The sequence below is a fragment of the Brachycentrus maculatus genome, unplaced genomic scaffold (genome assembly GCF_059751285.1).
Source record: "Brachycentrus maculatus isolate JH-2025_06_01 unplaced genomic scaffold, ASM5975128v1 h1tg000004l, whole genome shotgun sequence".
NCBI classification, from domain to species: domain Eukaryota; kingdom Metazoa; phylum Arthropoda; class Insecta; order Trichoptera; family Brachycentridae; genus Brachycentrus; species Brachycentrus maculatus.
In genome coordinates, this window is record NW_028280759.1 from 2,802,110 (window position 1) to 2,819,207 (window position 17,098).

At 32.2% G+C, this 17,098-nt stretch overlaps 1 protein-coding gene across 2 annotated transcripts in view; it reads left to right on the top strand.

The window, feature by feature from the left end:
• Asap (ArfGAP domain of ASAP) overlaps positions 1 to 17,098 on the top strand; it is a 139,714-nt gene that overhangs the window by 53,453 nt on the left and 69,163 nt on the right. For both annotated transcript variants that reach the window (XM_088277181.1, XM_088277188.1), the window contains exon 3: positions 16,570 to 16,724. In XM_088277181.1, coding sequence (XP_088133307.1) covers positions 16,570 to 16,724 — 155 coding nt within the window. The remainder of the gene's footprint in view (positions 1 to 16,569; positions 16,725 to 17,098) is intronic.

A 17,098-nucleotide genomic window follows, 5' to 3' on the forward strand; every position in this document is an offset into this window, starting at 1 on the left:
GTTTTCGCCAACGCTGTCGACTTGATCCTAAACTTATCCAATGTAATAAATTATGTGAACCCATATTAAGTACGTTTAAATTTAACTCTTAAGACCCGGCAATCGTTAAGTCGCAATATTATTTTCTCTAAATCAAGGTACCATTTTACGTCATAGATTTTTTCTTAAAATACCGATTTCGCATTGAAAACATAAGTTTTTCTTCGAAACAAATAGGCTTTAAAAAGAAAAGAGTTATTGAAAGGAAAGTAGTAAAAAAATATTTATATATATATTTTTTTTTTCAATACATATTCTGCCCGCCTCCGTAGTGTAATGGTTAGCACGCTCGGCTACTGTTCTGGAGGTCCCGGGTTCGATTCCCAAGGGGGGTAAAATAAATGTAAGTGATTTTTTCACTGTCATATTTATTCAATATTACCCTGGACAGGTACCTGAGGCGGAGGGCTGATCACCTGTCCTTCATGTGTAAACGATCAAGATAACACTGCGTTTATATAACGCAGTGCCCTATGCACCATTGGGGTGTGGATAAGGGTTTTATTTTATTATTTTATTATACATATTCTAAAAAACAAACAAAAAATCCAATGTATTCTAAAAAAAGGGCGTGACCTGACGCCCGGCTCATTGCATTGCCAGAAGATAATTGAATTTTATTATTGCGAGTATGGCCTTAACTGCAAAAACACCATTATTTTGTTTTATGTAAGGAATCCAACGGTATTTGGACTGTGCTATGGCGATATGTGTTAAGCAGTAAAAATTGGGATCGAAAAATATTTTCTACCTAGTTTCAGATACTGAATTAGGTTTTAGATTCTCTCTTTTATTATCTGCATTTCGCTCGTATTCATCTACCATTGGACACCACTGAGCTTCGCCCAAAGCCTTCCATCTCCTTTTCATGATATTCGAGAATGTTTATGTCCACAGCAAAGGGTTTTCCATCTTCTTTGTTTTGTTTTTCTAATATATGAAATTGAATTCTCCAACAGAATATAATACTTTTGACAGCAAGAATGGATGTTAAAATTGATAAAAAAGGTTGTGTGTGTTAGCATGATTTGATCATTACTGCGACGCCAGGTAGCGTGTCATTTTGCACACTTTTAAATTCACTTTCCAAAAGAGTCCTTTTGTAATAGGTTAATTTTAAAATATCTGTTTTTTTTACATAAAAAATGTGCACAAAGCTTTTTCCTTTGTTTTGCCTTTGCTTATCTTTTGTGTTAAAAAAGAAACATTTATTAATTTTTATATGTATTTATTTGTGTATTTTATGTTTGTCTTTTTTTAAAGGAATAACCCGCAAAACCTGTATTTAAGAGGGTTGTCCTTAGGCGAGATAGTAAGAAAAGGAAAGGTGCATGTGAAAATACAAAAATGCACACACCCAGACGAATTGAAAATAAATATTTGTTGAATTCATTTTGCAATTGGCGGGAATCGAACCCGCGACGCCAGTTTCGCAGTCTAGCGTCCATCCAACTACGCCAGGGCGCCTGATTCACAGTAAACGTAGGTTTTAATTTTTTAGTACATTTTAATACGTCCACACCGTTTTATATTATATTGTTTGCTTAAAAATATATATTTTAAAAATAATCTGCGATTTTTAAAAAAATATTCAAACCGATAACTATAACGTCATATTCACTTGCTAACTTTTTTTTGTCAAATACCTTTTTTTGCTTTATTTTAGCTATTGTAACTGATGAGGTCCTTTTAAAAGATATTATGTGAAGAGTCTAATTCATACTGACAATATAACCATAATATTTAAATGTTTATTGAATTAGGATTCAATTTGTAGAATTCAATAATGTTTTATTTTTAGTAAAAAACACGATTTAAGAATCATAAATTTATTTGTGACGGCTGTTTCGCTTTTAAAATGCCTCCTCAAGACGACATAGCTATCTGCATGGCGATAAATGAGCAAATGCTGACAAGTTCCTGACTGACCCACACTAGATAATCCCTCCAGTTCCCAACACAGATAAATAATGAACCATTTTTTTTTTCAATTAAAAGAAACAAAAATCCACGTATATGTATAAAAACTTCAATAAGGCAACTAAACAATAAATACAATTCCCATCCACAAAAAAGCTATCACAAAAAAAAACAAAGAATAACATCAAACTAAATTGATCGTCAGCGAAATTATGCGTTCTTGGCGTATCGCAGTCGTACAGGAGAAAGTGACCAACTAACAAAACGTAAAATGTTCAGGGGGTCATTTAAGTCACTTTTGCTTGGCAAGAAAATAAACGTCAAGGTACTTAGTCATTTTCAACAAGTCAGTATATTATACTTCCAAGTGTAAAATCCTTTGGGATTTTTTCAGGGCAATATTAAGCTAGTAAGATATCAAACAGTCAATGATCACGTTTTTGTAATAAACGCACTTGATCACTTTCTCCTGTATGACTACGGTATCTCCTACATTTACTAAGACAGGTGTGTTTACTTATTATATTTGCCACCTTTCACTATCGGGTTGACCTCCATTCTATCCTTCCTATCCTGACCCCGTCCCTAGCGGCTATGATTCTGACACCAGAATTTATTTCCTTCCGAGCTTGTAAAAAATTGGACACGCATAAATAAATCTGCCTCTTCCTGTCGGAATCCGCAAGGAAAGCTTTTTTCCTACTCAACTTCGTATTTTTGTAATTTTAATTTTTGATGCTAATATTTCTTTAGACATTAAAAATGTCTTTCGCTCTTTCCTTAATATTTTAACGTCGCCATTTTCTGAAAATGTCAAATACAATTATTTTTATGTAGGTCTTGACCGTTCATTTTTCTTCCTCGGCAATTTTCTCTTAACGGCCTACGCAATTATTTATCATATAATTAAATTAAATAATAATAATAATAATAAAACCCTTATCCGCACCCCAATGGTGCATAGGGCACTGTTTCATATTAACGCAGTGTTATCTTAATCGTTTACACATGAAGGAAAGGTGATCAGCCCTCCGCTTCAGGTACCAGCCCATGGTAATATTGAATAAATATTACAGTGAAAAAATCACTTATATTTATTTTACCCCCCTTGGGAATCGAACCCGGGACCTCCAGAAGGGTAGCCGAGCGTGCTGACCATTACACTACGGAGGCGGACAAAAGTATAAAAGTATAAAGATATTATATTATATTGTTGAGTAATACGAAATTAAACACGGTTATCGGGTTGAATTCAACCTTAATTTAATCGTTTCCTCTTATTAAGACATTACCAAACACTATTCTATATGGAATTCTACCAACTGTCTGCAATTACAATAAATATATTTGATTATTCCAAGTGATTAAGAGTAAAGCAGGTCGTAAGCCCTGTAAATACCCAAACTTCTACATTATTTTTCATCGATGTTAAGATGTCAATAAAAATAACTCCTAAGTGGACGAACCCAGATTTGTGGACGATAATTCGAACACCGTAAAAATATTGTTAGTAAAATAATAAGTCATAAAATACGTTTAATAAAAATACGAAATCATGTTTTCAGGCGTCCCCCTAGTATGTAAAATAGTTCGGTAAGAATCTTACACATATTTTATGAAGGTCTCTGCCATATAAAAAGCTTACTCATCTCAACCGTAGATGGTGCCGAGAAGTCACATGAGAAAGAACGTGTCAATAAAAGGATGTATAGAACATCCGAAATTTCAGTAATGTGGTTTTCAATTATGGGTAAATGTTAAACGTGTATAAAGTGATCAGTTAACCAGTCTATGCCTGATCGTAAGCCGTGTAAATACCCAGACATTTCTGCTACATTGTCTCATTCATCTGTGTTGAGATTTCAACATAAACAACTCCTAATTGGATATATCCACATTTGTGAACAAAGATTTGATACATTCAAAATATTGTGATTAATAAGAGTATGTGTAATAACATAGAAACATAGTTAAAAAAATATATTTTTATGAAATGTCGCTCACTCCTTTCAAGAACGTCATAAATCAAAAATCGTCAATTTTCTGTTGTACATGTTTTCGGAATGCCGAGAGAATGTACTATATCCCAGCAAAAGAGACATATTTTCAACTTAATATTTACCCGCTACAGGGCAGAAAGTGTTGTTTTTGCATTTTTGAGAAAATGTATTTTTTAATTATTTTTTTAAATATACTAAATATTTTTCAAATGGAGAAAAAATCTTCAGGTTTTAACCTAAAAAGATCTGTTACATAGTAAAAAGTTCAATAAGTGGCTTGATATTTATTTTTAATACATTGTATTATATTTTTAAACTTTAAAACCGTTCTCCTGAAAAATCAAGTTTTTTGATTTATCACGTTCTTGAAAGGAGTGAGCGATGTGTGATCCTTATAAATTGCGTGGCGCTTAATTAATCTTAATTTCAAGGCGTACACCGATTTTCTGATGACACCTAGAATTATCTCTCTCCGGCATTTTCTTTACGAAACCTTTGTCGCAAAATGAACAATGGATATCCGAGTTTTTAATTTCCGCTTCAATTTCTTTTCGGCGTTAAAGTCAGGCTAAGCAGAGTAAACCGACCACCCTTTTGTAAATATGCCTGATATGCCCGAATTTATAAAACATCTTAAAAGTTTGACCTTACGACGAAAAGTCCACTAAAAGAGGTTTAACGGGTATTTACCTTCTGTATCCTTTTCTCGCCTTTTTAAAAAGCACAATTTTCTCTATTAAACCGCCCCTCAAGACCCATGTACTTAAAATTCTAATCGACCGTTTCTTTTTAATATGACACCGATAAGGATTTATTATGTTTGATGATATTTTTCAAAATTATCATTATTTATTAAGACACTGGATTATTCACCCTACGGATGATATATAATACATAATTAATAGGCAGATAATAATGGGCAGTGTGTTGAACGTTACATAGGTGTATTAAATGATCACTTGAGCCAGATGCTGAGACTTCCATCTTCTTTCATATGAACGATAGATGTTCCATCTCAAGTAGAGATTTTTAATACTTATTTTAAAGAGTGCTTAGTTATTGGAGATCATTGTTTATTGTTTATAGTCTATGCGGTGCAAAATTATTGTACATACTGCTGTCTATTATAATGCCTTTGATACTATTAAAATGTTGTATTAAAATGATTTGCACTTCAATTATTATTTATACTATTTACTACTATTCATCTATATTTTTATCGATTGCCTTCCAATATTAGAGGCAAAAATATACAATACGAAAAGTGTCAACTGTTATCGTTGACGATTTGCGGTTGCATTTGCTATAAGCATAGTTTTTTTTAAATAATCTATGAAAAATCGTTGTCTTTGTCATTTTTAACATCTCAACATAGATGAAGAGGAATATGGAAGTCTGGGCATTTACAGGGCTTACGACCGTCATAGGCTTGGTACTCAATTTTTGGTACTTCTAGATATATTGATCACACTCGTGACATAGTACATGTGAGTCAATATCAGCCATCTAAATTGGAATAGGGAAAGCTTTTATTAATTTTAGTTTAAGATTTTTATTAGTCTTTGTTTTCAAAATTCGCTCTTTGAAAACTCTATGTTTGTACATTTATGCATCCATACTCATATACCGTACAGAGAACACCCTCAACATACCTCGAGCCATTCTGCTCTCCTCCGAAATTTTATTGGATTCTGGAAGTATTCATCCGATATAACTTAATATGTTTTCGATTGCCTCATCTTGATAATCTAGCGGGGACTTTTTGTTGGCAGTTTATTTTGGTGATAGGATAAGAGCATGGGATTTATTCAAGTGACTGGAGAAGTACTTTTCTTTCACATTGTGTCTGCCCCGAGTAAGAAAGTAGGTACATAAGTTTTATTTATTTATTTCTGAGAGGCTGACATAACAGTTTTAGATTGGAATTCTAATTTTAATGTGACAATGATTGTATAAATCATATTTTATTGTGTAAAATACATACATGCTATGAAAGCAGATAGAATAAAACGTGTTTTTTATCTCCCTAATTTTTTTTAAAATATGTAAATTTTTCTCTACGTAAAAATTGGAAAGTATTAAATTAATTGTTTTTTTTACAACAAAAAATGTAAAAAAATAACTCCCGAGTCGAGAAAACCCAGATTTGTGCATAAGTATTTGGACATATATATAGCATTTGTATTTTTTTTCGCACTTTTAAATCCATTTTTTTTTTGTTTCTTGTGTTTATTAGTTTGTGGTATATGAGCTATTGCTATATATTTGCTATAGCTTTGAAGTGTGCAATTTTATATTTATATATCTCCGGGTAGATCTGCCGGGTAAAGCAAATACTATTCCAGACTCCTTGTAGTAGATAACAGCCACCCGTCACCAGTCTCCCATACTCCTTTCTCTCAGCTCCCAGCAGACTATCTATTGCTCTTCTGTTAGTTTAGTTACTCTAGTTGCTATTCGCTATTCAACCCTTCACTCTGTTCATTTGGGTCTATTCAAATACGTTTCCTTGTCACGAAAATCCATGTCGGCCAAAATTTAAACTTTTGCCAGGCCAACTCCTAAATTCGTTTAAAAAAATCCGAGCACCAAGTGACTTTAGAGTTCCTTTTTATACTATTCATAAATTAAATGAGATATTTACGAATCAAATCGAGTCTCTTAAAATGAGTGAATTCCGCTTCATGGATAAATTTACGTTTTTATTCCCTCCTAGACGTTATCCCTAAAGCCCCAGATGGTAACGAATGTAAATTATTTAAGGGTATTAAGGGACACCGTAATATTATAGGCATACTGGATGTTTTACTATTTTTACTATCATTTGACAGGCGCCGTGGCATGGTTGGGTTGACGTTTGCTGTGAAATTAGCGTCATAGGTTCGATTTCCACCCATCGCAAAATAAATTCAATAAATATTTATTTTAATTGATCTGGTTGTTTGTGATGTATTTTTTACTATCCTTATTGTTCACTATCCTTACTATCCTGCCTACAGACAAGCCTCTAAAAGTAGAGGCTTAGCCGGTTATTTATTTTTTTGAATAATAAATTTAAACCTTGCCATAATCGGTAATTACCTGTGCTAAGACTGGGTAAATAGTTCACTGCTAAAAATTACAAGTAAAAAAAATAGTTTCATCTAAAATAACAGTTTTGGTTATTTTAGTCATAGGTTTTAGGATACAAGTAATGAAAGTGTTGTACTGATAGTTAAAAATTTTTTGCATTTCATGAAAAATGCATTGTATTCTTCTTTGTGGTTGGAGCTTAAGTAAAATATAATAAAAACAGATTTTCATCTTCTTCCGTTACACTGGAATCTTTTGTCCCAGTTTCCATTACTTTGTGGAGAGGAGATGTATCCTGGCAACACAACCACTCATTAATCTCTTTCCACCCTGTTCGGAACTAAGGGACGTGCCGGGGCAACTTTATCCTCCCATACACAGTACGTACTCCGTTCTGGCAGATATCCTCACTGCCGAGCTTAGTCGCTCATCCGTCAACGTTAAACGAATGTCTTCCGACCAAAAATGTTATATGTATATATATATATATATATATATATATATATATATATATATATATATATATATATATATATATATATATGTATATATATATATATATATATACACACACAAACATATACGGTGAAACCATTATTTTTCGTTTTTTAAGCGACTGAAAAAAACTTAAATGGAGGGAAAACGAACATAAATGCCGGATATTGAAAAAAATGACTGTGAAAATTATGTATAGAACTTTTTTGCATACAAAAACCTAAATGGGGGGGAAAATGTAAATGGGGAGTATTGAAAACGAAACATTTTAATTTTACAAGAATTGGTGAATGTTACATTGTGTAAAGTGATGACTTAAACCAGCCTATGACGGTCGTAAGCCCCGTAAATCCCCAGACTTACATATATATGGAGATGTCAATTTTTTTGTGAAAATCGTGTAGATGAGGTTTTTACTTACAGAAACCTAAATTAAGGAAATTCATAAATTGGGGGAGTTGAAAAATACATTTTAAATGACATTTAAAAAAAATTGTAATAACTTAACTCATAACAAGAAACGAAAAAAACTGCTCGTAAACCGTTTCACTTTTAGAGCATTAAAAGTATTATAAAAATTAAAAATCACGAGGGTAAAAACAGTAGTATATATTTGTACATTAAAAATCCATTATCCCTTACATATGATAATTACAAGCACAAAGCGACACGAAAATAACCGAGGAAATATAACGTATTGGCGATGAACGGGGCGAAATACACATGCGTGGGATAAAATCAAATTTATGGTAAGTAACTCAAAGAAAGGTCAAAAGTGACATTTGCGGATTGCGCAATTTTTGTTACGTCATTTTTCTCGCCGAGAGACATCTATCATGGAAACAAAATCGATATCTTAAATATTTTTGATTAAATTTAATTTCATCAAATTTATTCTGACGAATAGAATTGAATTTTTGAACGAAGTGAATTTTTTGTAAATTTATTCTGACGGCGTCATCAACTAAGCCACGGGAAATTATCGATTCCCTTTACGTCACGTTTAAGGCCTAACTCTCAATAATATCATTCATTAAGCGTCGGGTTGCGCTAAGAGCCCGACGTCATTTCACGCCTGATTTCTTTTTTAGAATACAAATGGATTTTTTTTGTTTTTTAGAATATATGTTTATTGAAAAAATATTTTTTTAATTTGTTATTACTCCTTATCTTTCAATAAACCCTTTCTTTTAAAAACCATATACATACTTATTTAAAAGTAAAACTCTTTTTTATTTATAGAAAATTAAGTTGCGATTTATCGTGTGTTGGGCCTTAAGGCCTTATTCGTTAAGCCGCAACTTAATTTTCTCTAAATCTAGGTAACATTTTACCTAATTGAACATCGTTTTTGCATTGAAAAAAGTTTTTAAAATAAAAATATGTATTCTATGTATAATTTAAAAAACAAACAAAAATATCCAATAAACATACTTTAAAAAAAAAACGGGCGTGGAATGACGTGTTACCTCTCCGTCTCGTGGTCTCCGGTGGAATTAATTCTGTATTTGCGAATATCATCTTAAATATCACACTATCTGCGGGCGGATTCGCGCTCATAATAGAGATAAACATCTCTGAAAAGAAGTGATAACAGTTAACCATACTGTATACATCGATATGAGATCAAAAGATGCCGCAAAAGTCATACGTAAAAATAACTTACACGCAATTTACGATGAGTCAAGTGAAAAGGTAAAATTACCCTTCCCGCCGAACACAACCAGTCGAGTGAAACGGTAAAATTACCCTTCCCGCAGATAGTGTGATATCATCTCTTGTTATACCAAGGCTATGAAAAGTGTAGTATTTTGGAGATGTTCGTATTTTCTACAGCGAAGGTGTTAGAAGCCGTAGCGCGGTAGAAAAAAAACTATAGCAACAAAGAAACAGTTACTGTACCGTGACGTAATAAAGTCGGGTACCTACATAATGTGTACAAAATAGAGCAGTTTGCAGTCATCACGCCGCGCGGTGTGAACGAACTCGCTCTGCTCTATCGGTAATATCACAATTACCGCATTAACTAAAGGCAGTGGGATCCACAATACTGGACAATAGTTTTAGTAGACTTTACACGGACAGATTATGGGCAGACGAGTGATGTTTCATGAGCCAGACGAATTGAAAATTATATACATACTTATATGGTGGCGTAGTTAAGTAGACGCTCGGCTACGAAACTGGCGTCCCGGATTCGATTCCCGCCAATTGCAAAATTAATTCAAGAAATATTTATTTTCGATTGGTGTTTGTAATGTTTTTTTCACATTTACCTTCCCTATCCTTACTATTCTACTGCAGAAAAGCTCCCAAAAGTAGAGGCTTTGCGGGTTATTCCTCACATCTTTATTAAAAATTCAAAATAAAATACTTTTAGTAACCACTTATTGAGTTTTATTTCATTACATACGACTGGTTTCGTAAACAATAGTTGTTTTTAATAAAGGACTTTGTTTTTTGATCCATACTTGATGGGGATGGATAAATACTTCCCTGAATTATGAATACGTATCCTTGAAGAATGGATACGTATATGAAGAAGACAAGATGCTAGTCGAAACAGGTTGGAAAAATATTACCACAAATAAAAGTTGTTAAAAATCAATTTTGTTATAAAATTTATAAACTGTGCCATAAAGTATTAGCAAAAAACATTAACGAAAAAACTGTTTATATTATCATCTTCATGCTTCTTCCACAGTTGTATAAATTATGTTATTTGAGTGCTAAAGGATGTGTATTATTTGTATTGATCATACACGCATATTACCATATTTCATTTTTTTTAATGCGGATCGTCAACTTAAGCAATAATATTGTGCTCTTCTAAATAAAGTAAAAATATGTGTGAAATGTTTGAGTCTACACCTATTTTATTGGAACCAAAAATAGCACTCTGTAAATCAGGCCTGGCCAACCCAAATTGCACCCCGGGCCGCATCGATGACCTAATATTTTCCTGAGGGCCGCATACAGACATTAATGTATATATGTATTAAGCTTTAAAATATTAATTCTCAATATGGCCATGTCAATAAATTCTTCCTTTCCCAGAAAATAAATATAAGGGTACATACCTACATCCCCCATTAGCTACTGTTGTCTCCCATAAATTATTGCTGCCCGTGTTAAAACTGTCACTTAGAATTGTATAGCTACATAAGGACCGTAGTCCATTTGATCTTCACATTCGTTTGATAATGCCCTAACAAGGCGAAACAATTGTCACAATATAATTTTTTATGTGTTTTTTGTTAATAAAATACAACTTAGTGGACTCAAAAAATCTGTGTTTGATTTAAAATAAATACATAAATTAAAATGGAGTTCTACAAATTAAACGCCAAGTCAATAAAAAAAAAAAAAAAAAAAAAACCTATATTTTTTGTTAAGGCTGGATATTCGATAGCGCGCAACTCAATTTTCTTTAAACCCAAGTAATTTTATTTATTGTTTCGGTATTTACTTTGTGGTAAGACATGTTAAAATGATTAAGGAAACACTTGTTTTTATACCGCTTGAGAAAAACTAACTTACCCCTCTCCTTATTTATAAAACAGTTTTTTTTAATTTTATATTTTAGTTATTATTCAGACCTGACCATGTAAGTGGTATAAAAACAAGTGTTTCCTTAATCATTTTAACCCAAGTGACATTTAACCTTATTGTTTTTTTTCATTAAACTCCATTTTTGTATTAAAAAAAAAGTTTTCTCTTCGAAATAATTATATGATTTTGAAAAGAAGAGTTATTGAAAGATAAGGAATCAAAAAATATCTTTATCAATGTGTTTTTTTTAATCCAATATTCTAAATTTTTATTCTGAATTGTGTGTTTGCGAGCTCCCCTTAAAGGATCGCGAATGATGCTCGTACGTGTACCGTCGCAGGTCACACGCCTAGCGTCCTTCACGTCGCACGGTGCGTTATATTGGCAATCTAGCGGAACTTTATTATTTTTTTCGATGGCTTGTATTTTGAAAAAAATATTTTATTCCAATAGAAAACAAACCATTTTACAAAACTGTTTAATTATTTTTAAATTAAGTCATTCCGAAAAATACATAATCGTATCGGAAACCCGAGCTTCAGCGCGCCGTTGGGGGTGAGCGGTTTTAAACGAATGCGCATCAGTCGCTTGAGTCATCATATTATAAATTTGTGTTATGTATGTGTAATATTTGTTTATATTTTTATAGTATTAATTTATCAAGGTATACTGTACGTGTTTTTATTTGAGTAAATATTATTTCATTAGCCTGCAAAGTCTTGTTGAACTTATAGCTCGTAAATATAAATTATAATTGGTTTATTCCAATTATAACTAGGCTTTTAGTATGCCATACCCTAAAATACCGTACTATGACAGTATTTTTTATAAAAGCTTAACTTATATTCTTATTAGCATATATAATAACTTTTTGCTTAACTTGCCATACCCATACATTTTTTTCTCTATTTCAGAATGACTACGTAAATTTCTCGTCAGGCTATTTTTGACATATGAGCCGTAGATTCGAAACGCGTGAGAGTTGAAGCCATAATTGCATATATTTTGGAGCAATTTAATATGTTTTCAGTGTTATTTAAGATTTTGACTAGTTTTAAAAAAAATCAGAAGTGTTTGTCAAAAAATTGGGCAAAAGTGGAATAAATCGGGTAGATCTCGAAAACAATTCTTGAGTTCAAATTCTTTATAGATTATTCAAGGAAATCTTATGTTTTCTAATATTTTTACTCAAGTTCTATCAAGTACTTTGAAAAGTAGCTCAATTTGTAAGCCTTGTAGGCCTTGAAAGGTTTTTGAATCGTGTGCATCGAATGTCAAAAAACGAAAAATACAAAATCATTAACAACTCAACAAGAGTTGTCCTTGGCCACAGTAATCAAACTGAGAAAAACTGGAAAAAGAGATTCTGCCGCCTTCATCAGAGAGTTATCTTCTGCCTTCCTAACAATAAAAAAATATTTCAGTAAAAAATAAGCCGAATTATCTGCGGATTAAGCACTACCTATAAAATAATCTAAAAACCCATCAGTATGATATCATAAGGCAACAAATGATAGATATAAATAGGAAACAATATCCACCTTACTAAGCGAAAGAATCTGTGAAATTCTCCAGCAATCACCATCAACGAAATTTCAGCTGAAATTCCGCTTTAGTCACTTAACGATCATACTGGGGCGCGATTATCCAAGGTTCAAGAAGAAGTGCTTGAAACTCTTTGTTACTCGAAAAACATTAGTTAAAATAAAATTCTAAAGTGGGTCTGTCATGGTGCCGACAAAATAGGTACCGACAAAATTTTCAGAAGACCATCATACAGACAAAAAATTGTTTAGTATTACTATGATGTCAATACAAATATGTATACTTATAGTGGAACTGTTAAACACAACAAAAAATATATTTGGCAAAATCGTGCACCATTGTCGACTAGATATTGGCACCCCATTTAATTGGTTTTTATTAAAGAAACGGTGAACAAAATGACTACAGAAGTTGATGAAAGAAAAAATTTGGATGAAATTACGACACTTTCTCCAACAAAAATACTTGTAAATGAAATAAAAATGCACGTGAAGCTTACGATGAATTTTGTATGATAGACGGTAAAGTATCCGATGCCATGTGATCATGTTTATCTATTCAAACAGAACTTATAATATGAGTTTAATGAATCAGAAGAATATTTAAATAATGGTGATTCTGAATAAAACATAACTTGAATATTCTCCATTTTCAAATAATTCCTGGCCTCATATACGAATATATACCTTTCTTTTACAAACATTGGTGATGACGTTTTATGCATATATGCATCTACAACAAATATTTAAATAATATTAATATCTGCCAAAACATTTAAGTGTAATACAAACGCATTTAACTGTGACCTCTTTTCATAAAGCATGAAAGTTGTTTTAATACCCATTTTATCATATCTTTCTAGAAATACTATAAGATAAATACAAAATGTTCACTCAATCATGTATTTTATAAGTGATAGTATCCAAAAACCTACTAAAACCGGTATATTTTAAGCGTAATAATAAAGTACCCCTAGATTGCCAAAATAACGCACTGTGCGTCGGCAGTTAGCGGGTGCCTCGCGAGTCCGGTAACGCTCTGCTGCGAGTGCAAGCGCGGCAAGAATACCAATTACCATAATATAGGCAAAATGTAGTTGATTAATTTTAATATTGCTTACATAGTCTTTCATTTTTAATTAGGTATTTTCTGAATAATCTTCGATTTAAAATTACGCGAGTATCTCGTACAGGTAGTGAAAAAATACTAATATTATTTACTATATCAGACACTGGATTATTCACCTATATTGACATCTCATCCGTAGGGTGAATAATCCAATGTCTCATATAATAAATAATTTAAATATTGTAAAATCATCAATTGGTCAAAAAATAGTAAAAAAAACTATGTCACTACTGGCTATGTCTCCTAAAAAAAATAAATGATTTAGAATCTAGACTTATTTATTTTTTCAAAAATGTTAATAATATTAGTACATATATAACCGCTCACCGAGTCGGTGAAGAAAAAATGACTGACCATAAAGTAAATGTTTTAAATATTAATAATATTGACAATATTTCTAAATTTATTCGTTTGAGTAGAGTGGACAGCGAAGTAGGTTAAAAAGGGGTATTTTTCCAAAATATTATTTGTGAGTATTAGCTGCAAGACAGTAAGTCAATTCATCATATGAATATTGATTTATAATTACCATATTTTTTTATTTGATTTTTTTATTGATTATTAAGTTTTATTTCAATCCTTCGTGTGGAATTTTCTCCTCTTAAATTCCATTTATCACGCAAATAATATATCGTTATAGTTAACATGTTAATAATAAAAATAAAATAAGTAGGAGCGTGTTTTCTTTTAACTGAGGATAAATTATATTTGACACGCAATTTTATAATAATGCTTATCACCATCACCAATGACTTAATCAATTGAAATCATTATTGATGCGCGTGGGGTACTTTGATGATGACGTTTTTTCTCGGTAAAAAAATCAGTTATACATGATTAATTTGATGTATTACTCCTAATTGCACGTGTGTCTAGATAACACAAAATATGTTTTTTTCTTACTGATTTGAGGTATTAACAATAATAACAATAATAACGTGATAATAACAAAGCTTGCAGAAAATTATCTGAAATAAACAACTTCATACTGATGTAAGATAAACAGTAGTCGGAAGATTATTCAAATAAAGATAATCCATAACACCGACGAATGAAATTCACAAAAAAATAACGATAAAAAAGGACAATAAAAAAAGCTTCATTTTTTTATAACCATTTCCAATGACTAATTGTATAACGGAAATAAATATTATATAGAATCTATTCCGAAAAAAATACATTATTTTAATTTTATTAAAAAAATTAGTTAAAAATATTACTACATTTTTGTTCTAAATTAAATCTGCCTTTAATTTTGAACACAAATAAAGTAATATTTTTAACTATGTTAAACCATTAGTAATTATAAAATGTGATTTGAATGCCGACAACATAAGTCATATTGTATTTTAGATAATCAATTTTGAATACTTAAATTTATATGCAAGAAAAAAAAATACTTTGATAAGTTATTTTAAGGGAGTTTGTGTTCAATGTGATTTTGAGGATTTGAGTATATTTTATTCACTTCGTTGATGTTATTTCACGGTTGACCCAGATCTAATAAATATATTATTAGTGTGTCCTATGAGATTGCAGAAAATCAATGCACGGAGATCGCACGTTCAAGGACCACGCCCTACCCAAATCATAATTTGTCGCCGAAACAAGAATTAACGTGGGCAAAAGTCTTTCAGAATGTCGGATATTTATTAAATTCCGTAGACAAATTAAATTTGAAACGAAACTTTTGGAGTTCCTTAAACAAGGCACCAATTTAGTTAGCAGAAGGTGACCTACTGGAATTTTAATAGAAAGCATTACGTGACTTGTTAGCGAAAATGTATTTATACACAAACGTACACAGAACTACATACAAAACCGAATTGTAAAACCATTGCCATTTTTTTAAATACGACTATATTTATGGCGAGTAATATTTTTGAATCCGCCTCCGTGGTGTAGTGGTTAGCATGTTTAGCTACCGTGCTGCGGAGGTCTCAGGTTCGATTCCCGCTCTAATATTTATTTAATATTACCCTGACCTGGTCCCTGAAGTGCAGGAGTGAACGCCTTGCCTTCATGTAAGTAACTATCAAGATACCACTGCGTCAATACGATGCAGTTTCCTATGAATCATTGAGTGCGGATAAGGGTTAGAAGAAGAAGAATATTCCGCCAAATGTAATTTCTAATCAAAGGGTGTTTATTTTAAGTTTTCTCTTGTGATGTATAGAAGTATTTCTTTACATAACTGTTTTCAGATAGACTTTAGCGGCTTGCGTTTATAAAATTGTCGCATTGTGGGGGTCAAAACTGAAACTCTGATTCAGAATTTGCGATACTAAACGTGGGACTTAGTCGTTCAATGCATGAACCTAGAATTATTGATTAATTTGTCAGATTGCCGAAACGATTCTGTTTCATTAAAAAAAGCTATATTATTCTTCTTCTGGCGCTTGTTCATTTTCAGACGTTGGTATCCATCATGGCATTTTACTTGTCCTTGTCACCTGCTCCACCCAAAGTCCGTCCAGTTCCTAATGTTTTGCAGCCTGACACTCTTTATTTCTTACTTCTTCTTCCTGGCTCCATTCAACTTATCATCTTCGTAGACTATTGGGGTCAGCTCTCCTCGTCCTCAGATTGTAGATCCTTCTATCATGAGCAACGTTATATATACCATGCCTTTGAATCACATTTTCTTTCTGCAGCATCCATGAATTAGGTTTTCCTCTAGATATCTTTCGAGGAAGATCCATGGCGATTGCTTGATTTATAATATGATCATTCTTCTCCTACATCTCGCCTTCAAAAATATTTTACGATTGCGTTTCAATTATTATGAATGGTTAATTAACCTTAGGTTTTTTTCCAGCTCATGTGGATAATGAAATGTACCTGTCCCGGGCTCTGGAGAGGCTGGGAGGAAATGCCCTCTGTAAGGACCGCGAGTCGGAACCGGATATCGGCGCGGCCTTCCTCAAGTTTGCTGTCGTCACCAAAGAACTCTCCGCCCTCATGAAGACCCTGGTAAGAATTATAAAATTGACGATTTCGTTTTGATACACTATTTTCTTTTTTTTTAATCTACATACTCCAATATTCCCTACAAATATTTGTCGGTAATATTGAAATACTGAATATCTCAAGATCTTTTATTTATTGTTTCGGCATTTACTTTGTGGTAAGACAGTTATTATTCAGACCTGACGATGGAAGTTAAGCTTCCGAAACTAGTATAAACTCAAGTGGTATAAAAACAAGTGTTTTCTTAATCATCTCAAGATGTTATTTTGGAATATAGTAATACATAATAAAAATAGTCAATAATGCTCCGTTAATTGTCTACGATCACTAATAGCTTGTCTATTTGTTAATTTTTAATACTTATCGCCACATATCGC